This window comes from Penicillium brevicompactum (genome assembly GCF_028827555.1).
Source record: "Penicillium brevicompactum strain IBT 35665 chromosome Unknown utg000005l_segment0_segment0, whole genome shotgun sequence".
NCBI classification, from domain to species: Eukaryota; Fungi; Ascomycota; class Eurotiomycetes; order Eurotiales; family Aspergillaceae; genus Penicillium; species Penicillium brevicompactum.
Genome location: NW_026623208.1, coordinates 1139110 through 1163927, shown reverse-complemented (window position 1 = coordinate 1163927; position 24818 = coordinate 1139110). Strand labels below are relative to the sequence as shown.

The window sequence follows — 24818 nt, the reverse complement described above, 5'->3', positions numbered from 1 at the left end:
AGGGACTTTCAAGAAGCAACGTTCAATTTTTCTAGCGCTTAGAAAGAACGCTATCAGGGTCTAGGTGACGCCAAGTTTATGAAAACCAAGACAATTTTCCAAGCGAATAGGTCGGAGATGGCTGGCTTGGTAAATGAAAACAAGCCTTGTCATTTAACCGACGTTCGCGCCATGCACGCGCCTGATTGCATCAATATTCGCCAAATGTAGTCAATCAGCGGTTCAATTCTTGCTTCAGAGTCTCTGAGATTGGTGGAAAAACCGTCTGCTAATTTATCTAGCTTCTCGAAATTCTACAAGACTTCAAGTGGACCCAACGCCACTATCAACATCGGCCCTTTCCAACTAAGCCTGACCATACTTGTAGAAACTACATGACACGACATATTAATTTGCATTATGCCTCGGCTACTTATCTTGGGCCATTCATTTGATGATGCCATGTCAATAGGATTTGCCTTATTGTACTCCAAAGGCGCACAAGACCGCAGGAGTTTTTGCGAGAAGGCGATGGATGGTCCAAACGTCTTCGATCCATGAATGAACAAGGATAATCTTGGCACAGCAACAGAAATATTTTGTATAGTGAGCATAAATATACGGAGTGAATTGAAAGAAATGGGTGAGAATTCTTTTCCTAAGCGAACGTTCTATATCAACGACTGTAAACTTATCTCACTAACTACATTGAATATGCAAGATCGAGTCATCATCTCCAGAACCTGCACAAGACAAAGACTTTCTAGATCGCGTAGATGCTGGCGCTTATAAGATCTTTGCCTAGGGACAAGGATGCGTGCAGTATGTCTCCACCAGTGAGGAAACATGCTTAAAAGCTGCCCCAGTAATGCAAATCATAATCCACACCACCTGGGCGCCAGAGAGGAGCCGGGCTATACACTGGAATTGGGGATGCCGCTGTGAAATTTTTATGAGCCTCTTATCTCGACACTTCAGGAAACAAAAGGAATTGCAACTTACTTCCATAGCCGGTGCTGGGTGCAGCCCATGTGGGAGTGGTGGGCGCCTGCCAATTAGTGGGGGATGCTGTGATGGTGTAGGTGCTGGTATAAGGCGAAGGCGACTCTCCCTCACTGAGTGACTTGATTCCATCATTTGTACCATAGCTGTCATCTCCAGTGCCGAAGATATTGCTGATCTTGTTCAAAACAGTTGTGCCGGTTTCCGTCCACACTGTGAAGTCTTCAACGGTGACATTGGTAGCAAAAGTGAGATCATTTGCAATCAAGTAAAGTGGTGGCCGCTTTGTTCCTTCGGCAACAGATCCTGAAAATCGGTTAGATGTTTGTCCAAATTCAGATGTAGCAGTCAACTTGCCGCTGAAGTTCTTGAAGACCAGGTTACTCAACGCAACTGCACCAGTGTCGGGCTCGAAAGTGTTCTGCCAGTACTGGTTGACACTCAAGCCATAGAGACTTGCCAAAGAGCGGAAATTCGAGAAAGTTATGTTTGTCACGTAGCCTGATCCACCAGGATATGTCTTGATAAATGCAATGTTATTGCCTTGAATGATGCTGATGTTGCGTGCTTCCTGTCGCTGTGTTAAACTTGGGTTTTATCAATAGTAATAGAACATTGAAAATACTCACGATATTGGAAATCTCAGCAGAGACATTCAGACTGCCAATTGATATACCCGAGCCGGCTTGGTTACAAACTAGATTCTCAACCAAGGCGTGGTGAGAGGGGCTCTTCACAGAAACGCACTCATCACGGTTGGTCACCTGGCGTAAGTGTCAGCGCTTTCCATGAATTCTTAGTAAACGTCGGGTTATACCTCATTGTCGTGGATCCAATAGTTTGTTCCAATGGCATCTATACCATCATAACTGCCCAGATTGCCTCCACGAATAGTCAGATGATATGCCTCAACATTGACAGCAAAGTCAAGGATGATGTGGAATTTAGGGCTGTCCACCAGAATCAAGTCGTGGACCGAGGCATTCGTTGGGGAGATCAGCCGCACCAAACGTGGCCGGTCGGTGCTGAGGTTCCAAGAATTGTCAGCTTAACTGATTTCTCGGGATTTTTAATGGATACTAACTTTCCAGAGTTTCGGTAGAGATAGCCCTGTCCTTGGAACGCGCCCTTGCCATTGGAAGAATAGAATTCGAAATCCACAGCTTTTTTGGTCAATATACATTATCCTTGAGCAGAAAATTGCCTTGAACTGGGTTAAAAACTTACCATTGACGATGACGAGGACGTCTAAGAGAAATTTAGAATCACCCTCCCCATTGATAGTGGCATTGATAATCTCTGGGCCTGCAAATCCTTGAAGTAGCAACTCACGCTCAATGTTCCAGTCACCACCGTAGGCAGCGGTGATCAGTCCATCCAATTGGAATGCCCAGTTTGTACCATTGACGAGAGTAACACCGCGCTCGATCAGGTAATCTCCTTCGGGTACAATCAATCGGCTGCCCGCGTGTTTGCGAACACATTCCGAGAAAACAGTCTCCAATGCAGTGGATATGTCGGTCTTGTTGTCCGCTACCGCTCCATAATCCAGTATGTTGCATTCAATCGTTTTGTCTTTCAGGTCAGTCGTCGGACCAACAGGCCCAATGAGCTGTCCTGCGGCGATACGCAACAGAGGCAATAGCAGCAGATTGGTGAACTTCATCATGGAATGACAAATATTTCCTATCCGAATGGATATTCCAAGGTTAATTGATGAAATATTCCACGGTTGAATTTGAATATAAATATTTCTTCAAGTGTTAACCTTCATAGAACCAAAGTCTTTCGGTGCTTTCGACCTCGGGAGCTACTTGATGGACACAATATGATTATCAAAAGACGCCATAATTCCTCCCTCCAATAGCTGCCGTCGTTTTGTGAAGGATATCAAAACAACCATCTCAATTAATTATGCTAAACCTGTTGTTTCAATTCCGCATTATGTATCTCTATCCGTCTTTAATCATGAAAGTGGGACAATTTGGGGGCTACGGCACAATTGCCAACGATATCTAAAGATGACAACATATGAAATCAAAAATTAATCAAACGACACAATAAGCTAAGCTTTAGTGGTAAATTAGTAGCCGGTGGCTCTGTAATCAACCGCCAAGCACATCATATCACTGACAGATCGCGCTCATCCCTAAGCCTGAGAGAAGCTAGCCTCAGATAATGAAAATGCACCAATGATAGGAGAGATGATCAGCTCCCATCTCTTCTCTCCTTCGGACTTCTCATTGTTTGCACGCCCTTTTCAATTTTTCCAATCCGGACCGAACGTGAGAAGCCAGAACGGACTCATCATGGCAAATAAAAAGAATGTGCTGTTGATGGTCGCCGATGATCTCGGCAAGCAACTGAGTTGTTACGGAGCATCGACTATCAAAACGCCCAACATCGATCGTCTGGCTGGAGAAGGCACTCAATTCGAATATGCTTTTGCCACTACCGCATCTTGCAGCGGTAGCCGCTCTGTGATCTACACAGGTTTACACACCCACCAAAACGGCCAATACGGACTCGCCAGCCACCGTCACCATTTTGTCACGTTTGATCACGTCGAGACTGCACCACAACTGTTGAATCAAAGTGGATACCGGACGGGAATCCTTGGGAAAATACACGTTGGCCCCTCGGCGGTCTATCCCTGGGAGGTGACAAGGGAGAGCGAAACTCGGGATGTGGCTGTGATCGCAGACCAGGCAAATGAGTTCCTTCTGGAATCCAAGACGGATGAGAGACCATTTTTCTTGACGATCGGATTCCATGACCCTCATCGCGACCGCACAAGGGGTGGGTTTGGAAACGACCAGGAATATGATCCCCGGATCAAGAAGGGCTCCTACAAAAGTGATAATGTGGAGATTCCTCCCTTCATCAACGACTCTCCCGGTGCTCGGTTCGAGTTGGCTGAGTACTACAACTCAATCCATCGCCTTGATCAGGGAGTTGGTTTTGTTTTGAAGGCCTTTGAAGAAACTGGTCTAGCTGAATCGACCCTGGTGATCTTTATCAGTGACAACGGCCCACCGTTTATCAACTCTAAAACAACTCTTTTCGATGCAGGTGTTCGACTGCCTCTCATAATCAAGCACCCGAAGATACAACCCGCGAACAACTCTGACATGGTGTCATATGTCGATATCCTTCCGACCCTGCTTGACTATGCTGGGCACCCCAATACAGTTGACCCTACAAAGAAGCGCCTTGGACGCTCACTTCTCCCTATCCTCGGGACAGACGGAAAGGAATCGGAGCGCAACCAAGTCTTCGGCTCGCATACCTTCCACGAAGTAACAAATTACTGGCCAACACGATTCATTCGGGATCGACGCTACAAATACCATCGCAACCTCGCATGGCGGCTAGACTTCCCATTCGCAGCTGACATCTATGGATCCCTTTCGTGGGAAGATATTCGAAATTCCCCAGACAGCGAGATCATGATTGGAGAGCGGAAGCTCAAGGATTACTTCTTCCGCGCGCCCGAAGAGCTGTATGATTTGCAGAACGACCCGAATGAGGTGACTAATTTGGTCAAAGACCCGCAACACGCCGCGGTGCTTGATGACCTGAGAGCGCGATTGGAGGCATGGCAGCGACGGACGGAGGATCCTTGGCTCTACCGAGACGGAGTGTCTACCTGGTTTGTGAAATACCATTTCCCATCGGGCCTGAGAATCCCAGACCGGTTAGACTTTGATGCGGCACGGCCCGGAAACCAGGACCAGAAATCCTTTGATGGAAACTTGACTTGGGGCGCCGATGGCGATTTAATTCCAAGCGGCCCAAGCACTTAACTAGGTTTCGGATATTTGTGTTGCTCTGAGGGTTTCGTTGCAACGTTGGATCTTGCTATAGGCTTCGAATTTGACAGCTGACTGCGGGCAGTACATTTATTAATATCAAACAGAATAACCATACCGTACAAAACTGTGCTGTCCAGGTCAAGATTGGGTTTATTCGAGTCCTTCTACATCAAAAGGATCGAGTGGAGCTAGTCGGCTACCACCCGAAGCACGAAATATGTAGAGGAACGTGAGCATTGCGTCTTTTTATTGCCGGACTCTTTTGCCGTGCACGTACTTGCAACATGGTTGTCAATACTGGGGATCTTTTCCTGAAAGTGGTATCGATTCCTTAAATGGGTTAGGCCGACTTGGATCCCTCAAACTCCAACCCTAGTATGGACGCAATGTTGTGTTTATACTATGGAATTCTGGTATCATTCAGTTTGTATTTGGACTTGTTCAGGAAGAACAATGAAGGCAATGCAATCCCCATTACACTTTGTTTTCAACTAATTGATTTGGCCTACAAGTAGGGTGCGGGAAAGGATGTTTGCGTGGGGGTGTGGGATGCAAAAGTAGGTGAGACCATGCGGGGAAAGTGGGGAAGGCGACCCTGTTGAATCTCAAAATGCAGTCAGGTAACATCCAAGAAAGTCAAATGCGCGGTTTAGCCAAAGATCCCTGACGTAGTAGGCCAGCTCTACTAGCTTTGGCATCGGCTTTACTCCGGCTATACACCGGGCTACCATGTTGATCCCTATATTATTCCAGCAGGTCCTCTCAAGGGCAGAGGATCTCCTAAACATTTCGTTGGCTGATGTCTACAAGATGAAGTCTTTCGTCGTCGGTCTTTGTGCTCTGGGTACTGCTGCTCAAGTCATCATAGATGATAGCATTTTTTATGGGCAGAGTCCACCTGTCTACCCATCACGTATGGCTTCTTTCCAAAAGAGTTCTAGAGATTTTGCTGACTAGATCAACCTTTCAGCCAATATCTCGGGAACTGGAGACTGGGCAGAGTCCTATACAAAGGCAAAGGAGCTTGTTTCAAAATTGACTCTCGAGGAAAAGGTATGGGCACAAGTTTCTCCAGGCTGACCTGTTAGGCTGACTGCGGCAGTCCAATCTTACATTTGGTGCCTCGACTACAGAGAATGGTTGTGGTGGATGGATTCCAGGCATCCCTCGTGTTGGGTTCCCTGGTCTTTGTCTCGTCGATGCTGGCAATGGTGTTCGAACCACAGATCTTGTCAATGGGTACGCTGCTGGGTTGAGTGTGGGGGCAAGGTAAGCATCCGGGACCCTCAAAGTTGGAAGTTCGAATATCTCTAACGACATGTCAGCTGGAATCGAGACCTTACTACCAAAAGAGGTCATTTCATGGCTGGAGAATTCAGAGCTAAGGGCGCTAACGTCGCTCTCGGGCCAGGTAAGTGTCCTTCCTCATAGTCCACATTCTAGCCAAGCTTACACATCTGTCTAGTTGTTGGGCCACTAGGTCGTATTGCCACAGGTGGACGCAACTGGGAAGGCTTTTCTCATGATCCCTTCCTTTCTGGTTTGCTTGCTGCGGACACAATTAAGGGTCATCACGAACGTGGCATAATTACTAGCTTGAAGCACTTCATTGTCAACGAGCAAGAGACAAACCGCAACCCTTTTGCCAACACATCACCCCAAGTTGAGGCGGTATCGTCGAACGTGGATGACAAGACAATGCACGAACTTTACCTTTGGTATGCTTGAGCCCCAACTTTCTCTATCCTTATGCTGATACATTCTTTAATAGGCCATTCCAGGATGCTCTCAAGGCCGGATCTGCCAATATCATGTGCAGGTAGGATACGCTGCTTCTTCCGAGATTCGAAAGTACCAGAAAGGCTAATGTTTCAGTTCCAGCTACCAAAGAATTAACAATTCATATGGATGCGCTAATAGTAAAACTTTGAACGGCATCCTGAAGACAGAACTTGGATTCCAGGTATTTAATCCCCTTATTGCCCAGTAAAGCCTTGCCAATGCTGATATGGAGTATTTTAGGGCTTCGTTATTACTGACTGGAGAGCTCAACGTGAGTGCTTAAGTCCATTGCATTTTGCTTTGTTCCAAACTAATTTGCCTTCGCATAGATTCCGGAGTCGCAAGTGCGCTAGCTGGTCTTGACATGACAATGCCAGATTCAGGGTGGTGGGCCAAGAATCTGACAACAGCCATTCAAAACGGCACTGTCCCCGAGTCTCGCTTGGATGATATGGCAACCAGGTAATTTCATACTCTAACCTGGTGATCAATCAAGCTCACTGGTTATAGAATCCTCGCTGCTTGGTATCTCCTTGGTCAGGATGAAGGATTCCCCAAGCCAGGTATCGGCATGCCCTATGCCATCACGGAGCCCCACACAAGAGTGGATGCTAGAGACCCAGCAGCCCGACCTATCATTTTCCAAGGCGCAGTCGAAGGACATGTACTCGTGAAAAACAACCGAGCTTTGCCATTGAGAGACCCGCAAGTGATCTCAGTCTTTGGATACTCAGCACCAGGTTACAAACAATCTGTTGTGGGAGATGGAACTTACTCGGCATGGAAGCTCGGCGCCCAAAGCACGAACCCCAACCAACAGGTTGCCTCCAAGCAGTACAACTCTACTGTCAAAATTGAAACAATCGCAATCAACGGCACGATCATCATGGGTGGCGGTTCTGGCGCAACAACTCCAGGCTATGTTTCAAGTCCTTTCGATGCCCTGAACCAACGTGCAATCAAAGACAACACAGATCTCTTCTGGGATTTTGTTGATCCAGCACCCCAAGTGCCTGCCTCCGATGCCTGCCTGGTATTCATCAATGCCTGGTCCTCGGAGGGATACGATCGCCCGGCCGTCTATGACGACTATTCGGATAACTTGGTGCTGTCTGTTGCGGAGCAATGCAACAACACCATCGTTGTGATTCACAACCCAGGCGTCCGTTTGGTTGATAACTTCTCCGATCATCCCAACATCACTGCAATTGTGTACGCGCATACTCCAGGCCAAGACTCTGGTGCTGCGACAGTTGCTTTGCTTTACGGCGACGAGAACTTCTCCGGAAAGCTTCCATACACAGTCCCGAAGAACGTCACCGATTATGGACCACTGCTCGGTCCTGACTTGCCAGAGGGTGATTACATTAATTACCCTCAGAGTAATTTCACCGAAGGAATCTTCATTGACTATCGTGGGTTTGAAGCCAGAAATGTAACACCACGTTATGAGTTTGGATTCGGCCTATCGTATACATCGTTCGAGTTTGCCTCTTCTTTGGCGATCAAAAAGACCGATAAAGGAGAGAATGCTGAATCTTACCCCACTGGACCCATCGAGCAAGGTGGTCAGGTTGATTTGTGGGACGTTTTGGCGAATGTCGAGTTCACAGTTGAAAACACTGGCAAGGTTGCTGGAAAGGAAGTTGCTCAACTTTACATCGATACACCGTCTGGTGTACGACAGCTTCGTGGATTCGAGAAGGTTTCGCTCAAGCCTAGCGAGAAGGAAACTGTTACACTTCCATTGACTCGTCGGGATCTGAGTGAATGGGATGTCGTTGCCCAGAAATGGAAGTTGGTGAAAGGCAGCATTGGAATTTACGTGGGTGCTAGTTCCAAAGACTTGAGGGTACAGGGCACTTTGGAGCTTTGAGCCAGTGTGGCACAAATGTTTTATGTGTGGCCTAGCCTCTGAAATCTCTCTGCTCATTATGGATAGATAGAATCGATTAGAGTAGACACGAAGCAGAGATCTCCCATAACTAGCAAGCATCCCAAATTTTTATTTCTATTGGGGATTTTCCTTCATAGAGTTAATACGCTCTAGTAGAATGCGTTAGATCTTCTGGTCTTGGTCTAAATATGACCAGACTTTAATTGTATTTCAAGCCATAAACCTAACGCCCTGTCCGTCATAGCAAAAACCCGTTCCGCGCCTAATAAAGCCTATCATGGGCCATCAAATAGTTGAATCCTCCGTTTTCCGAGATACTGTCACATTATAACAATGGGTGATGACCAGCATCTTCATTGCTTATCACACTTCCCACCTCAGACCAGCTTGCTGGGGTAGCAACTCCGCCAACAGACCTTATACCAAGGTCACTGAGGGTGCCATCTGACGTCCCGTCATCGGATCCACCAACATAACTGAAGCTTCCATTTGTAGATGAAGCACTCGAGGTATGATGGTGTGACCGAACATTTCCTTGGCCGTAGCCATCTAGCTCAACAAGCACATTGTCGTTATTGTTCAAGCTGCTCAGACCATCGGGGTGGGCGTAATACACCTCCTCGTGGTCTTCTGTGTGGCTTGAGCCAGAAGATTCGATGGGTGAGTTTGGAGATAGTGGATCGAAGAACGGATTCTCCTCTGCGTGTTCAGATGTTGGCGTTAACTGGGTCAATAACTGAAGATCTCGATTTTGAAGAGTAGGCGAGGTAGTCTGGATATGTAGCGAGTCCTTAGCCACAGACGTTGAAGCCGGAGTATCGTCGTCAATTAGTCTACCACCTCGGTGAACAAGCCCCGAGTTTACTGGCTCTATGCCAGTCGATCTTGCAACGGAATCTTGGCCAAACTGAGTATCGCCATCGTGAGCTTTCAGATCACGCAAGTTTCCGTCCTTGTCGACAAGCGCATCAAAGCTGTCGCGAGGCTGATGTGGGTGCTGGGATTCACGTCGGGATTCGATTATCACGCCTCTTCGCATAATCTCAGCACGGGCAATACGTCTTCGCTCCTCGGCGATCTCTCCGGGCTCTTCGGTCATGGAGATATCCTCCCTTAGTGGGATATCACGAGGTTGAATCTCATCGCCGAGATTGTGTAGGGCCAAGGCAATCTTCCGGCGCGAGGTCGTCACCCATTGTTGAAACTGGGGCGACTCATACACGGCAATCCCCGCCGCAACCAGCACAGAAACGCCTATAATGAGCCCTGCGCGATATGTTAGCCTCATCCGCATACTCCGTAGTGGGGAACTGATAAGGTGGAGTACACCGCCCGGATGATCCGGAACTAAGTCAAGGATGTTGAAGAGAGAGGACAATACCTTTCGCGAGTGGTGCTGGCATAATGATCCTGACTGTGGCTTCTATGTGTTGTCCTTCCGAAATCTCCAAAGCCCAACTGGTTAAATGGATGACGAGGAGAAGCAAGATTGCCTGGTGATGATGCCTGCGCTTATCGTGCACGTGCATCCCGAGCCCTACGGCAGTATTTAGTGCCCGTTGTGCACTTTCGATATTTACTTCATTTGATCTTTGCTCACCGCTGATTTACTCTGATCAGAATCATTGAAATCATCGGTCATGGTGGATTGACTCTTTCGCGAACCTAGAAGGGTTCTTCCCCCGTCGTACTCGGTGAGATCTCCCGATATCCTTTCTGATATGGCTCAGCTTTCAAGTACTTCCAAAGTGAAAGCAAGTGAAAGCAAGTGAGAGCAAGTGAGAGCAAGTGATGTTTCCGAGCGCCTCTTTTGTATCTTGAAATCACTCAATCTTCCTCGGTTGTCTTCCTAGCCAAACGAGATGATTTACTCTGCTCTGAGTTGCATGAAACTCAACCAGAAAGTAGTTAACACTCGAGACATGGAACCCTCCTCGTTTTGCTTCATCATCCAATGATAAAGACCGTTCGAAGATATCATTTTGCAAATGTCTCAGCTCGAACTGTTGGGTCCATTTGCCCTGGGAAGGCATTTCAAGTGTGTTGTTGTTGGGGCCGAGTTGAGTTTCTATAAAGAAGTTTTTCAAGCCATTGATGTAGCGCCCGGTGTATGCGTCGGAAGAGAATCTCTTGGTTCCTTCTCGACGCCTTGACACTATCTCGGCTGCTTGATCCTCGTACTGCTTGACAAATTTCTTGGCGGACTCTTCGGTGAAGGCGAGGACCACTGCCCAATTTCCCCTGCTATTCTAGCAGACCACGCAGATGACGTGCTTGCTCGAAGCGGATCTCCCAAAACTGTCAGCAAAATGTGGGCATATCGTTTCACGAAAAGGCTTCCAAAGCACCTCAGACCAAATCCAGTTACCCGCCAACCAGATGTTGATTTCAAACAACGGGAAGGCTCAGTTCCGACTAATAAATCTCTGGGAAGACAAAGTACACCAGAACCGTTCAATTTAGGGTCATCAAGTGTGGAAAGCACCCCTCCCAAAACCGAGAAACAGTTTCGCAAAAACTATCAAAAATTGCCAATTCTTTGGAAAAATTGGTAGATCCTGCTGATGACGAAGGTGCTGAATGCAAGTGCAATCTATCACGGATGATGGAGCACCATCGTACGGTGAGAGAAGATCTTGCAACGGCGCGTGAATTGAGGAAATTATTGAAGCGCGCCATTGAACATCTTACCGAAGCACAGCGTCAATAACCGGCAAACACTCCGCGATATCCTTCTGATGGATACGTCAAAATCAACTCGATCAATGACAGCAAGCAAGCCTAGAGATGAAGAAGCAAAAAGACGCTGGGAAGATTGAAAGGAGAATGAACAGCGAGGTTATTCCCCCACTGATTTGGCAAATATAGAAAGTATCCCAATGCCAGGTGTAAAATTACACCCGTTTCCAAATGAAGGGAGTTATTGGCACGATAATGGTAATTTGGGATAGATAGAGAGCAAAATTAATGATTTTATATGAAATTGCGCGCACTGGCGGACCCACAGAAACAGGAAGGAGCCAAGCTGGAAGGGACAACCATCAGGGCGGTCACAACCAGCAGAAATTTAACCGCCATCAACTTAATTGCACACCGCCTTTGGACGGTCCCCGCGCGTCGGATAGACGTGACTGATAGCTTCTGTCTCTTGGCCATACTACTAGATAGTGAAGTCCAAGAGGAACATGTCTCGCCCAATCTCACAGGTCCAACGGCCACTGTCCCTCACAGAGGAGCTGGAGAAACTAGAGCAATCCATCACCCTGACACTTCAAGGTAAAACCCCCACCAAGAAAAAGAGTAAACAAAACAGCCTGGCAGCCAGCTTATCATTCTTTGATCTAGAAATCGACCAAAACTTCAGTCAGGCCCACCGGATAGTGACAACGAGTATTCTGCCGCTGGTTGAGCAGTACACCGAGCATTCCAGAGATGTTTGGGAAGGCTCCAAGGTGGGCATTATCTACTCAAAACCCAAACGAGCAATTGCTGATATATTTGCAGTTCTGGAAGCAATTCTTCGAAGCCAGCGCCAATGTATCTTTATCAGGCTACGAGGAACGCAACAATGACGAAGAAACAGTGCAAGAGCCGACAGCCACGGAAGAGGAGTTATCCACCGACATCACGCAAAGCACCAGCCTTGACGAGACCTTGACACACGATACACCCTCTTCCCAGCGCCATGAAACCCCACGCCGTGATCAAGGAGATGATTTGGACCTGACAGATCTTGCGATCTCATCGCACAGCACCCCGCGTGCTCCAGGCCACGCCCACCAGGCTGACGACGACCTAACTACTTCCTCAATGGACTATTCCTCCTCATATGAGAATCTAAGAAAGCAGGTCAACGAGTCCGAAGCACCATTCGACCTCCCTGATTCATCTACCCTTCCATCAACACCCGGCCGCGAGCCCTTCTTCCCTCGCGGCGTCTCCGCCTCAACCCCGATGTCTTCGCCATTCCTCCCGCCCGCATCCCAACCACCTACCCAAGACAACCGGTACCAAAAGACATCCGACCCAGTACTCCACCAAATGCTCGACAGGACATACCGAGTCCAAGCCACGCCTCTAGGAAAGGGCTTCCGCAATGTCGGCGGAGGCACCGATACTCGATCCAAGTTCAATATCACCCCGAAGCAGGCCGAGCCCGCTTCCAAATACGGCTATGACGACTCTCCTATTTCCAGTCCGGAGCCCGAGGCCCCTCAGCTTCACTCGGAGATCTTTTCGTCGCCTATCAAGGGCGTCAATACACCAGGCACGAATCGCAAGCGTCGAACCAGTAGCAATCGCATGCGCGAACCCCCTCGTCCCGGCATGAGTGTTCTCACTCCTGCTAAAAAGTCAGCTGGCAAGTCGGCTATGTGGGATAGTGATGAGGATCTGGATTACGACGATGAGGATCTCGGGCCCAGTCCGCCTAAAACCATGCAATTCCATATTCCACAGAGTAGGCTCATGCGAACGCCTGGTAAGTTTATTTCGTCGTTCTACGGTGTTAATGGATTTGAGAGCTGACTTTGTTTTTCCAGCGAGGGAAGCTTCTAAGCGCATTGTGACGGATTTGCTGGCCACTGCTGGGGCTGGAGATGTGACGGATGACTTCGGTGATGATCAAAGCCCGAGTGTCATTCGCCGAATGGAGAATCTGGAGGACGAAACCTTCTGATTGGTACCTGTGATGGCTCGCACTATGCTTTTGGCTCTGTTGTTGATTACTGTGATCATAATTTGAACAACAAACAATTCATGTCGTGGACGTGGGGCCTGTCGTGACAATTACACTATTCTAGTTTCAAACACCTGGAACGCAGTACATATTACATCTCCACAGATCGAGTACGGAAGTTGTATTTCCGATGTAGACATCTATTAGTCGCCTTGGCAGATAGTCATCAATCTGTCGCAGGGAAAGTCCTGTTTTACCCGTAAATCCCACAGGTGTGTTTTTCTCACGTCAGGTTTAGAACTCGGAGGCGGCTCGATGAGCCGACTACCCGGCTTCCGATCCTTGGTACCTCGCTGATCCTGGACCTGTTAACCAGATCTATAACACCACTTTCCCGCCCTGCAGTCGTTGGTGAGAATTTCAAATCCACCAATTGGAGGAGCTTTTAATCCGTGAATATGTATATTTTATGTACGATACTTTTTCCAGCACGGGAGCCAACTGGTTATCGCTAGGATACACCTGGGCAGCTTAAACCGGCGTCTTATGCGGGTCATGATGATGTCATTACTTGCAGTAGACAACTGCCAACAACATTTCGCGAATATCAAGGAAGAAATGTCATTAGAGAGGAAATGATCAAGGTAATGAAATCAGGTATTATCGTACATGTAGACACTTTTGAACAAGATTGCCATTAGAGCACATGAAAGAATCGCCAAAGCAAATATATACGGGCAGTGAGTGAGCTGCAGTAAGAAGGAAATTGTCACCCTTGGGCCTCTGAATCATATTCAAGTGTGTCCAAGTCCTGACATGGGATCTAGGAGAGTGAGGCATCGGATGCGTGTGGGGATGGCGAAAAGTGTAGTGAATGCCCGGTGATTAGCACAGCAACTGTCTCGATCAAGCCTTCTTCTTGTTATCAGACTTGGCATCCTTCTTCTCAGACTTCGAGTCCTTCTTGTCATCCTCGGACTCGGACTCTTCGGTCTTGTCATCCTCGCTCTTCTCGGCCTCAGCAGCCTGCTGCTGTTGCGCGTGGTGCTCGTAGAGAGACTGGTGCTTCTTGTTCAAGCGTTGTTCCTCAGCAGCAACCATGTCCTTCCAGAGGTCACCCTCGGATTCGCGATCCTTGTGTACAGGCGCAGGCTCAGCCGCATCCTCTGCCTTAGAAGCTGCCTTCTTGGAATCAAGCAAGCCGCGACCACGGCGTTGGTCCGAGATCTCGAAAGCGGCAGAAGCACACAGCACACCGAGAGTAAGACCCTGGGCGTAGACACGGGCCTGGACAAGCTTCTGCTGGCCACTGAGGTAGGGGTTGCGACCGACAAGGACGAACGAACCGACCATGGAGGCGATCCAGGTGGCGCTGACGATCTTGTACTTTTCGCGGCGGGCGAAGGCAGTGATGCGGTCGGAGAGGGAGAGACCCGCATTCTGTTCAGCGCGGATGCGCTCCTCGCGATTCTCGTACCATTTGCCAACGGCGTTGTGTTCGAGTTCGAAGCTGCGTGAGGCGTGGTCGGCGGCGATGATACCACCGAATGTACCGGTCGAGGTCACCAGGAATGCCTTCATGGGGGTTGTGAGGGTACGGATTGTGTGGAATCGGCGAGAGGCAAGTAGGACACCTGCGACACCGACCGCGAGACCGGCTACACCACCGACGGTGCCACCTTTGACGACTTCGCTGTGCAATTGTTAGTGTGGGCTGATGGGAGGGGTTGGGGATATTCGTACGTGTAGTGAGCGGCCTCTTCTTCTTTGGTTAAAAGCTTCATTTTGTATGTGATGTGTAATTGAGGAGATGGAATGAGGTGAGACGGGGTATAAAAAGCAGAAAAGCAAAGGCCGGGCATAGCATGACGTCTGACGGGATCTGCTTTCGCCGTTACTTCCGTCGGTCATATCTCGGGGACTCAGGCCGGCATGGAACGACGCCCCAAGTCTGTAAATCTGCACGAGTTATAAATCTACGCCCGACCATGGCTCTGGTGGCTTACTTATTACTATCAATTTTAATATCATGCTTTAATTGGTCTTTTTTAAAAAAAGAATTTGGCTATGCTTATTCACTAGGGTGAAGGTACACGGGCGAGTCTCAAATCCCTGATATCACTTCCCGATTGATCCCGAACACCCAAACGCCGCAAGGAAAAAAAAATCTGTTTCAAATACAACATGGAAGTAGCCACCACCAGATTTGGAGGGATGGAAAATTACAAATGAAGATGCCGAATCTACCGGCGAGATGCTTTGCGTGCAGCGGCCTGTCGGGCTTGCATCTTGCGGAATCGATCCTCGCCGCTGGCACCAAGAGGACGGGCAAACTGACTCTCGCGCACAGCTGTCTGGACCGGGACCACAGAGTAGCTCACGTTGGTACGGTCGACACGAGCGCGGTTCATAAGGCGAGGAGGTAACATCGCACGAGCGGCAGCTTCCTCTTGGATCTCTTTGTCGGTGGGACCGGCACGTCTGACAGCCTTTCTATAGGGTTGTTAGTGGTAAACACTTGCAGAAATTCAAGTTCAACATACGTAGGATCGTAATCTGCCTGCTGGTAGACACGCTTGGAGTAATCATCACTGCGCTGGAGAATGGGTCGTGTCCATTCTGCCAGTAACTTCTCAGCCATGTCTTTGATACGACGCTCGGTGCGCTTGCTCTTGGTGTAGAAGACGATGACTTTGCCAATACCACTGGCAATCAAAGCATCCTTGTTGATTGGGAGCTTAGTGATAGCAGTCAGGAGGTCACGCTGGATATTGTAGGCAGGCATCGCTCCGTCGTCAAGGGGCTCAAGGAAGAACCTGACGGCCTCCAATAAGTTGATCTCGGGGTCAACCAAAGCATTGGTATACTGGTTGCGGTTGAGTAGTTTGATGACTTCGGGCAGAAGCTTCAACTTGTGCATCGCAGGCTTCCCTTCCTGGCGGTTGATTGCGTCCATTTGTGCTGCATGGGTCATACGCTTACGCATGTCTTCAATTTCGGCGTCTGCCATGGATTCCAGATCCTATAGGTGTGATTAGAGTGGGTGTATGACTGCAAACCATCATGTAAACTCACAATGCCATCCTGTTTGCGGAAACGTCTCTTCGCCGGCTTCTTCATTGCCTCGTCCATAGCACGGTCAAGCGCTCGGCGGCGTCCTATCAATGGTCAGTATCCGATGTGACGGCCGCTAGGGCAAAACATACGTGTTTCCGGATCCAAAGTTTCCTCGTCTGTATCGGGCTTGTCCTCGCGTGGCTTCTTCTCCTTTCTGCTGCGCGAAGGTCCTGCCTCATCGCCATCATCAGTAGCTCGGCGGCTCTTCTTCTCACGACGACCCTCCTTGCGGCGGGGGCGACTCTCGCCATCTTCGGTGCGCTTGCGCTTGTGGCGACCGATGAGCTTCAAGTTGTCTTCATCGATGGCGAGTTGCGGCCGGTCCTCCAAGTCAACGTTCTCGGGGTCAAAATTCTCGAACTCCGCCTCGTCGACTTCGGACAGAATCGATTCGTCATCTGAAATTTTGTCTTCGTCGTCGTCTTCGTCCTTTCCACCAGCTTGTTCTTCCTCTGCGTTTTCTGCGTTCTCATCGGTCTCGGCGGTAGGTTCGGCGAGATCCTCGGCCACAGCGTCATCAGTTGCGGCGGCGGTTTCAACGTTCTCGTGGGCATTGCGCTCGGGGGATGCGGCGGGCGAACCCATCTTCTGGTCGGGGGAGGCGGACATCGTGATCCAGTCTTTGATGACGGAAAGTGTAATATTAAGGAGAGATCAAAAGAAAAGTGCGGCGCCCAGTTGAGATGTGCCGCGACCAAATCACGGTGGGTTATCTGGATTCCGGCGCCTCTAGGTCGATTGGCGCAGGTCACAACAGAACAATTATTCCGGTCTGGGGTTGAAGCTGCACTCAACAGTGGAGACAAGACGCGAGTTTGTCAGGTTGCGGGATGGATTCGCTTTCGTCGAACAGGTAGAGCGAAATGAAGGCAAAACCTCAAGTGAGAGAAGGAGAGTGGTCCGTGCGCCCGCGATTCCTTTCTCCACTTTTCGTCCCAATTGGGATGTATACTCCAGTGATTGATATACAGCAAGCGGCTTCTACAGTTTACACAATGAGACATCAATGGATGTTTATCCAAGAAAAATGACCTTTATGGCTGTTACCCAGAGAACTATATCTGCATACTTTCGGATGATCCCCGATTCTCCATTCCATCTTACATCTTCCTATCCTTACAGGTCATCGAGTCCTTCCCTTCAAGACAGCAGCTGAAGCCCAAGAGCTATGCTCAATGAAAAGTAAACAAGGCCCACAGCTTTAGAGAATCAACCTCTCTCTCTCTCTCTCTCTCTTTCATTTTTTATCTTTCACTCTCTCCTCCATCTCCATCGTCAATTGACTTTGCTTTACCATTGAGTCCTCCCATCAAAAGGAACCGCAGCAGCCAGTGACCACCATTTGAAGCCTTCTATATATGACTCCGTTGCCTGAGCACCATGACATACCCCTCAGGGAAGGCTTGAACTCAATGATTCTGGCTTGATATCTTCACACCACAACTCACTCATTCTAACTGAGATCCAAGTCAACAACCTCTCAAAATGGGGCGTACCTTTCAGAAAGTGCACTGCGCCATGGTGGGAAGATTCGCAGACGGCATAGCAGAGAAGATTCCCCAGTGGATCAAAGCCAATGGTGGTCAATTCTCTCGGGGTATCGATGCGTGCGTGACCCATCTTATTGCCACCAAGCAAGCTTACAAGGAGAACGGCCCGTTGAGTATGATCCATTTGAAGATGTGTTGACCGCAGAAGCTAATTGGCTACAGTCAAAAGGGCTCAGGAGTTGAAAACAGCCAAGATTGTCTCATACGACTGGCTGGAAGACTCTTTGCTATCACCCACCAAAAGACCCAAGAAAGAAGAATCATACCTGGTTCAAACCCTTGTGGAGGCTGACAAACCTCCAAAGGCAGCAAAGAAAGTTGTCCCGGACAAGGTCACCAAGTGCCAAGGCAAAAAGGACTGCAAGCCCCGGAAAACAGGTATGACTTATGTTGCTATTTTTCAATTCAACTTCAGAAATAGGTTTGGAACAAGCTAACACGCTATCTGCAGCTGATCCTTTCGTGGAACCCAAGGGAAAGAAAAAACGTAAGCATTGCGAATTGCGCGTTACACATTCTTTTTGGGAGCCGTGACTGAACATTGTCTAATGCTGTAGCGGTACGTCGAACATATCACGACAAAAAAGGCGTGGCCTATAGAGTCACCATGTTCCGCTCCTCAAAACCACCATCAACGTCTCGAGAGAAGTACCAATTGGCTGTGAGTGACTTGTGACTGGACAATATTATGTCGAAGATGATTGACTTGGATGAAAGGTCTTTGAGACTATTGCAGAACCCCGTTCCTACTCAACGTACACCAAGTTCAGCAAAACTGGAACCTCAAAGGTGGAGATCCTGACGTCCGCAAAAGCGACCCTTGACTCCGCTGTGGCACGATTCGAAGCTTTCTTTAGGGAACAAACGGGTAAGGAATGGAAGGATATGGGAAATGACACAGCGCCACCACCAAAGGTGGGAACTGACGGAGAATCTCTACCGCTGCACGAAGGTTGGTTTTACGTCGAAAGGAACATGAGCATTCTTTCCGAATTTATCAGAGCCGCCCCTCAGGATAATTCTGAGACGGCCGTTGATCAAACGGAATAGGATCGTGAAGGACATGGTTCCAAAAATGGGTATGGGAGTCGGGGGCGAGCAAAGGTTGAAGCTTTCGAGAGAGAATGAGCTGAACAGGTGGCAGTGGGTCAGATGGATCCTCGGTCAAAAGCATCACGACGTTTATTTTTTATTTTAGGCTATATTTTCATGTCCATAGTGCTTTTCCCCCTCACGGGTTTTTCCTTCTCCGTGTCATGATTCGGATGACTCTTGGTCTAGCATTCATTGCTATCACATCGAGTAAACAAAGTAGACGTTTCAAGGTTCCAATGTTGAACCGCAGCTCTGGGTGGCAATACTCAGCCATGGAGGCGGTTCAAAAGTGTGTCGCGGCCCCATGTATGGGCAACGACCCCAACTGAAATGACTATTTATCATGTTGATATTTAGATTCTGCGGTCCAAATGTGGATATAGAATACCCAGGTGCGTCTGGGGATTAAGACTTGAAGAGCAGCATGAGAGATGGATCTAAAAATTGTAGTGATATTCTTTTTCAGGGCCAAAATATGTAATGTACATAGATTGAACAGGGTATAAATGACAAAAATACTAACATGAGATAGAAACCCTTCCAATTGCCCTCAAACACCTGATACGCCAATCGACTGAACATGTGGACAAGAGGTTTTCTTTTTTTCGACCTTCCACGCCACCGCAAATGTCATGCGAATTTTTTGAAAGATCACAAGTAGTCCTTCTTTTTGCTCGTCCTCGTGTATTGTGTGAGAGCCCACTCAACATCGCCACTCGATCCCTTCTCCAATGTACCTCCCCGAATCTCGAAGGGCCGCATGGTCATGCGCGGGCCAACCTCGGCCAATTCCACATCGCGGTAACCAGTCTTGACGAAAACGTGGTGCCGCACCTCAATGTTGTCATCTTTGCACACAAAGCTCACAACACGATTACCGACCTTGCCAGTCTCGCGAGGAGGGAACAGGTGCTTCAGAATCTGAACGATTCGAGCACCGAGCTTGGTCTTGAAGCCCTCGAAAATTAGGTGGGGGTAGCTCTCGGAGACAGTGCCACGAGCAGCATTTGGAATATCTTGGCGAAGGACAACGTTGTGGAGGGAGAAGCTAGCAGTCGGACCGTGAGGGAGGTGAGAGATGGTCATTGCGGTGGGAGTTCCACGATGTTCGTGGAGGAGGATCATGTCGGTAAGAGCCGCGGAAGATGCGCTGGAGACGAGATCTCCCAGGACGAGAGTTCCACGGTTGAGGCGAATTGAAGTGGGGAGAAGCAGACGAACTTCCTTTGCGAATGCACCAAGACGAGCAGAAGGGGAGCGAGATGTGGTGACCAGAGGTCGAGGGTCGATAATGCCGGAGGTCAGGACATATTCATCGTCGATGTCCATTTCAGAGTCCTCCTTGTCCTTTGATTCGTCATATTTGAAGTCCTCTCGAAGCGCTTTGTCGTTTGCAATGGTAGGGTCGAGGGGCTTTCCAGAGGCCAGGGAAGCCTTGAGTTGCGCGCGTTTTTCGGCGATTGAGGCATCTCTGAGCAAGAGAGCTCTTCTGTAGAGATAGTCGCGACGCTCGCGGGTTTGGCGACGCTAGAAAAAGTGAGCAAATTTTCATTTGGATCTGATTTGATCACTGACCAGCATTTTGCAGGTATTATTGAGGATAGACTTGACCAAGAGGTTTTTGATAAAAGATCAGCGGGCAACTTTTTTTTCTGTTAACTCCGGGGCTGCGTTCTTGGGGTTTCCAGCCGGCCGTAGTGGGATCGCACCGATAAAGAATCTGGGCATTTGCGGAGAGCCTCGTTTGCTCATATCCTACGAGACAAACTCATCAACTCTCTTTTGTCGGTCCTCTGAGACAAAGAGTTGGACTGGATGTATGGTTTTTAGTTGCTAATAAAGAACAACTTTTGCTGATATCTTCTATAGATCTCGATCAATCCTCTGCCCCTCAGGCACATCCTGGAGATTTCCAACTTCCAATAAACCGCTGGACGACCGGATTGTCCTCTACACTCTTTTGGTGCTCTGCAACCTCCGGCTCCTTTCGATTTTCTCTACTTTGGCGCCTCCCTTTCGCTTCTCGGGTTCGCTTCTCGTATTCGCTCTCTCACCTCTCGATCCGTCAACGTCATCCCTCTTTACCTTGAATTCTCTGTCGCATTATGAGCCATCAACCGGAATACCCTTCGGCGGGTGCCGAACTTGATGATATAGATTCCAATGCGATTGGTCGCGCTCGCCCCCGCCGTCACGACGACGAGGATGATGGGTCTGAGACCTTTGAAGACGACGACATTGAGAGTACAGTTGGCGCACCCACTAATGGGCAGCAAAAACATGAAGGACATGGCGAGGAAGAGATAGAGCTTCCTGCTCATGCATGCGCGTAAGTATCAGTAGCTCAATATCAGGATATATCATGCTAACATTTCCCAGATACTGCGGCATCCATAACCCGAGCAGTGTGGTCAAATGTCTTTCTTGTAATAAGTGGTTCTGCAGTGCACGTGGCAATACCTCCTCCTCACATATCGTCAATCATCTTGTTAGGGCTCGTCATAAAGAGGTTCAGTTGCACCCTGGCTCTTCTCTGGGTGATACTATCCTGGAATGCTACAACTGTGGTACAAAGAACGTCTTTTTGCTCGGCTTCATTCCCGCAAAGTCCGATACCGTGGTTGTACTACTTTGCCGTCAACCATGCGCTTCGATGCCATCTTCCAAGGACATGAACTGGGACACTTCACGCTGGCAGCCCCTTATTGAGGACCGTTCTTTTCTACCCTGGCTCGTTGGGGCACCAACCGATCAGGAACAGCTCCGCGCACGCCACCTTAGCCCTCAGTTGATTGCGAAGCTCGAGGAAATGTGGAAAGAGAACTCCCAAGCGACTTTGGAGGATCTGGAAAAAGCCACGGCTGTTGACGACGAGCCCGCGCCAGTCCTTCTGCGTTATGATGATGCTTTCCAGTACCAGAATATTTTCGGACCGCTGGTCAAAATCGAAGCCGACTATGACCGTAAATTGAAGGAATCTCAATCGCAAGACGGCTTGATTGTCCGTTGGGATCTAGGTCTCAACAATAAGCATCTTGCAAGCTTTGTTCTCCCCAAGCTTGAATTGGGAGATGTCAAGTTGGCTGTGGGTGACGAGATGCGTCTCAAGTACAACGGTGAATTGCGCCCTAAGTGGGAAGGTGTGGGATATGTGATCAAGATCCCCAACAATCAATCCGACGAAGTCACGATCGAATTGCGCGCCAAGGGAGACCACAAATCAGTGCCCACCGAATGCACACACAATTTTATGGCGGATTACGTTTGGAAATCCACGTCTTTCGACCGCATGCAGTGTGCCATGAAGACTTTTGCTGTTGACGAGCTCAGCGTCTCGGGTTATATTTTCCATCGTCTTCTTGGTCATGAGGTTGCAGCGGCTCCTATGAAGACCCAGATACCCAAAAAGTTCAGTGTTCCAGGTCTGCCCGATCTGAACGGCAGTCAAATCAACGCGGTCAAGAGTGTGCTTCAACGCCCACTTAGTCTGATTCAAGGCCCCCCAGGAACCGGTAAGACTGTCACTTCGGCAACTATCATTTATCACCTGGCCAAAATCAACGGAGGCCAAGTCCTTGTTTGCGCTCCTTCCAACGTCGCTGTCGATCAACTCTGTGAACGCATCCACCTTACAGGACTCAAGACTGTGCGTGTCACTGCTAAATCCCGTGAAGATGTGGAGTCCGCCGTTGGATTCCTTTCGCTGCACGAACAGGTTCGTATGAATGACAGCAACATTGAGTTGGTCAAACTCAATCAGCTAAAGGCTGAACTTGGCGAGCTATCTAGCCAGGACGAGAAACGTTTGAAGCAGCTCACTCGCTCTGCTGAACGTGAAATCTTGACCAATGCGGACGTCATTTGCTGCACTTGTGTTGGTGCCGGTGATCCTCGTCTTTCCAAGGGCAAGTTCCGCACCGTTCTGATTGACGAGTCCACACAATCTGCCGAGCCCGAGTGCATGATTCCCTTGGTTTTGGGTTGCAAGCAAGTTGTCCTGGTCGGTGATCACCAGCAACTGGGTCCCGTCATTATGAACAAGAAGGCTGCCAAAGCTGGTTTGAATCAGTCTCTGTTTGAGCGCCTTGTTATCCTCGGGTGCTCCCCCATTCGGTTGAATGTACAGTACCGTATGCACCCGTGTCTTTCAGAGTTCCCATCGAACATGTTCTACGAGGGCTCGCTGCAGAATGGTATCACTATCGCCGACCGTGTCCGCCGTGACGTTGATTTCCCGTGGCCCATCATTGACGATCCCATGATGTTCTGGTCAAACTTGGGCAACGAAGAAATCTCCGCCTCTGGAACCTCTTATCTCAACCGCACCGAAGCCACCAACGTTGAGAAAATTGTGACACGCTTCTTCAAGGCTGGTGTGCAGCCCAGGGATATTGGTATCATCACCCCTTACGAAGGACAACGGAGCTACATTGTCAGCTCGATGCAAGCGAACGGTACTTTCAAGAAAGAGCACTACAAGGAGATTGAAGTCGCCTCAGTTGATGCCTTCCAGGGCCGAGAGAAGGATTACATCATTCTCTCTTGTGTTCGTTCCAATGACCACCAAGGTATTGGTTTCCTGAGTGATCCTCGTCGTCTCAACGTCGCTCTTACTCGTGCCCGATATGGTCTTGTCATTCTGGGTAACCCTAAGGTGTTGTCGAAGCATCCTTTGTGGAACTGCCTCTTGCAGCACTTCAAGGAACGCCACTGTCTGGTGGAAGGACCTTTGTCTAACCTTCAAGAATCTCTGATCCAATTCAGCCGACCCAAACAGGCTTACAGAGGTCCTCAGCGTTTCCAAATGTCTTTCAGTCAGACATCAAACTCCCAAAACAGTGCAGTGAACGGTCGCAATGGTCACCGCAATGATAACTATGACTCTGGCTCTGTGGTTGGTTACATTCCTGACGACGTTTCTTCGGTTCATGGATCCGCTGTTGGCGGTGTTGGCCTCCCCTCAGGCTACCCTCCGATGTTCCAAAACTTTGGCGAGGCCTGGCCTGCTGTTTCTGGCAACCGCCGAGCCAACGGTGGCCGCGCCAAGGGAGCTCCAAGCGTGGCTGGAGAGTCCGTCGCTGCTACCGAGTCTGATGTCACTAGCAGTGTCGCTGACGGGCGAAGCGTTGATCAGGGTGGCGTGAGTCTTGCTGGCCTCAGTATCAACGATATGAACAAGCAGCCGAGTCTCAGCCAGTCTGATCGCCTGAAGCGCTACGTGGAATCCGGTGGGCGCGAGCCTTACCGGGCCGGAGTTCCCGATAACGGTAGCATTTTCGGAGGTAGCTCTGCGAGCATCCGTGTGACTCGCGGCGTGCCGGGTCAGGTCCCTCAGGATGATGACGACGCTCGCAGTGTGTCTACTGCTTTCGCCAGCCAGGTCGGCGGCAACTATGACTGAGTGACTGCTATGTTGTTTGATCAGTCCCGAGGCAGCCTATCTATAGGTACGCCTGCTTATCGTTCGGGAAGACAAGTTCCGTGCACACTATCAGGGTTCTTTCCACTAGAGTTTGCCCGCCCATTTCTACTGCCGACCAGAACCATGGATTGGCGAACTGAGGTCTTTCGGATACTCATTCCAAAGCCTTTTGCTCTGCCCAAATAGCACCGTTTTCGTCAGTCGAGGGAAAGTTCCTTGGCCTGATTCCTCGCCATTGTCATCGTGGCTTCCTCCAAAAACGTGCCTTTCAGCCATGGGACCCGGGCGACGGGAGATGACTGCTCAGTATCTCTCGGTTCGCCCAAGTCAGTGAGAAACTCACCTGTTGATTTCTGATGGTCAACTCGGATCGCCCCTGTGGCAATCACCGGGTGACTCTGTGAATTTACCCTTCCCCCTTGGCCGAGTATGTTTAATGCTTGCTTCTCTGTTAATCAGGCCTGCAAGTATCTAGCTAAAA

The 24818-nt window shown here is 49.2% G+C and overlaps 10 protein-coding genes across 10 annotated transcripts; 5 read left to right on the top strand and 5 right to left on the bottom strand.

Moving 5' to 3' along the window:
• Window positions 1-829: 829 nt before the first annotated feature.
• Window positions 830-2650, bottom strand: N7506_006260 (putative rhamnogalacturonase; the record flags this gene model as incomplete). Its single annotated transcript, XM_056955553.1, has 6 exons — window positions 830-918; window positions 982-1552; window positions 1611-1745; window positions 1799-2006; window positions 2066-2144; window positions 2209-2650. 6 exons carry the CDS (start codon window positions 2648-2650, stop codon window positions 830-832), a joined length of 1524 nt encoding a protein of 507 aa, XP_056809887.1.
• A 640-nt stretch (window positions 2651-3290) lies between these two features.
• On the top strand, window positions 3291-4787 carry N7506_006259 (sulfatase family protein; the record flags this gene model as incomplete). The annotated part of the gene is made up of 1 exon (XM_056955552.1): window positions 3291-4787. The coding sequence occupies one exon, from the start codon at window positions 3291-3293 to the stop codon at window positions 4785-4787; it is 1497 nt and encodes a 498-aa protein (XP_056809886.1).
• A 738-nt stretch (window positions 4788-5525) lies between these two features.
• N7506_006258 (beta-glucosidase) lies at window positions 5526-8454 on the top strand (the record flags this gene model as incomplete). Its single annotated transcript, XM_056955551.1, has 10 exons — window positions 5526-5709; window positions 5767-5849; window positions 5899-6065; window positions 6122-6207; window positions 6262-6514; window positions 6568-6615; window positions 6678-6759; window positions 6819-6849; window positions 6908-7040; window positions 7089-8454. 10 exons carry the CDS (start codon window positions 5526-5528, stop codon window positions 8452-8454), a joined length of 2433 nt encoding a protein of 810 aa, XP_056809885.1.
• A 346-nt stretch (window positions 8455-8800) lies between these two features.
• N7506_006257 (uncharacterized protein) lies at window positions 8801-9763 on the bottom strand (the record flags this gene model as incomplete). Its single annotated transcript, XM_056955550.1, has 1 exon — window positions 8801-9763. The coding sequence occupies one exon, from the start codon at window positions 9761-9763 to the stop codon at window positions 8801-8803; it is 963 nt and encodes a 320-aa protein (XP_056809884.1).
• A 1897-nt stretch (window positions 9764-11660) lies between these two features.
• Window positions 11661-13153, top strand: N7506_006256 (DASH complex subunit ASK1; the record flags this gene model as incomplete). The annotated part of the gene is made up of 3 exons (XM_056955549.1): window positions 11661-11927; window positions 11980-12955; window positions 13017-13153. The coding sequence occupies 3 exons, from the start codon at window positions 11661-11663 to the stop codon at window positions 13151-13153; spliced, it is 1380 nt and encodes a 459-aa protein (XP_056809883.1).
• Window positions 13154-14059: 906 nt separating this feature from the next.
• Window positions 14060-14937, bottom strand: N7506_006255 (HIG1 domain-containing protein; the record flags this gene model as incomplete). The annotated part of the gene is made up of 2 exons (XM_056955548.1): window positions 14060-14846; window positions 14897-14937. The coding sequence occupies 2 exons, from the start codon at window positions 14935-14937 to the stop codon at window positions 14060-14062; spliced, it is 828 nt and encodes a 275-aa protein (XP_056809882.1).
• Window positions 14938-15396: 459 nt separating this feature from the next.
• Window positions 15397-16879, bottom strand: N7506_006254 (transcription factor SPN1; the record flags this gene model as incomplete). The annotated part of the gene is made up of 4 exons (XM_056955547.1): window positions 15397-15646; window positions 15697-16175; window positions 16229-16311; window positions 16360-16879. The coding sequence occupies 4 exons, from the start codon at window positions 16877-16879 to the stop codon at window positions 15397-15399; spliced, it is 1332 nt and encodes a 443-aa protein (XP_056809881.1).
• Window positions 16880-17755: 876 nt separating this feature from the next.
• On the top strand, window positions 17756-18870 carry N7506_006253 (BRCT domain protein; the record flags this gene model as incomplete). The annotated part of the gene is made up of 5 exons (XM_056955546.1): window positions 17756-17933; window positions 17983-18198; window positions 18272-18307; window positions 18378-18481; window positions 18538-18870. The coding sequence occupies 5 exons, from the start codon at window positions 17756-17758 to the stop codon at window positions 18868-18870; spliced, it is 867 nt and encodes a 288-aa protein (XP_056809880.1).
• Window positions 18871-19566: 696 nt separating this feature from the next.
• On the bottom strand, window positions 19567-20496 carry N7506_006252 (snoRNA-binding rRNA-processing protein IMP4; the record flags this gene model as incomplete). Its single annotated transcript, XM_056955545.1, has 2 exons — window positions 19567-20442; window positions 20491-20496. The coding sequence occupies 2 exons, from the start codon at window positions 20494-20496 to the stop codon at window positions 19567-19569; spliced, it is 882 nt and encodes a 293-aa protein (XP_056809879.1).
• Window positions 20497-21020: 524 nt separating this feature from the next.
• On the top strand, window positions 21021-24316 carry N7506_006251 (putative regulator of nonsense transcripts; the record flags this gene model as incomplete). Its single annotated transcript, XM_056955544.1, has 2 exons — window positions 21021-21244; window positions 21295-24316. The coding sequence occupies 2 exons, from the start codon at window positions 21021-21023 to the stop codon at window positions 24314-24316; spliced, it is 3246 nt and encodes a 1081-aa protein (XP_056809878.1).
• Between the last annotated feature and the right edge of the window lie 502 nt (window positions 24317-24818).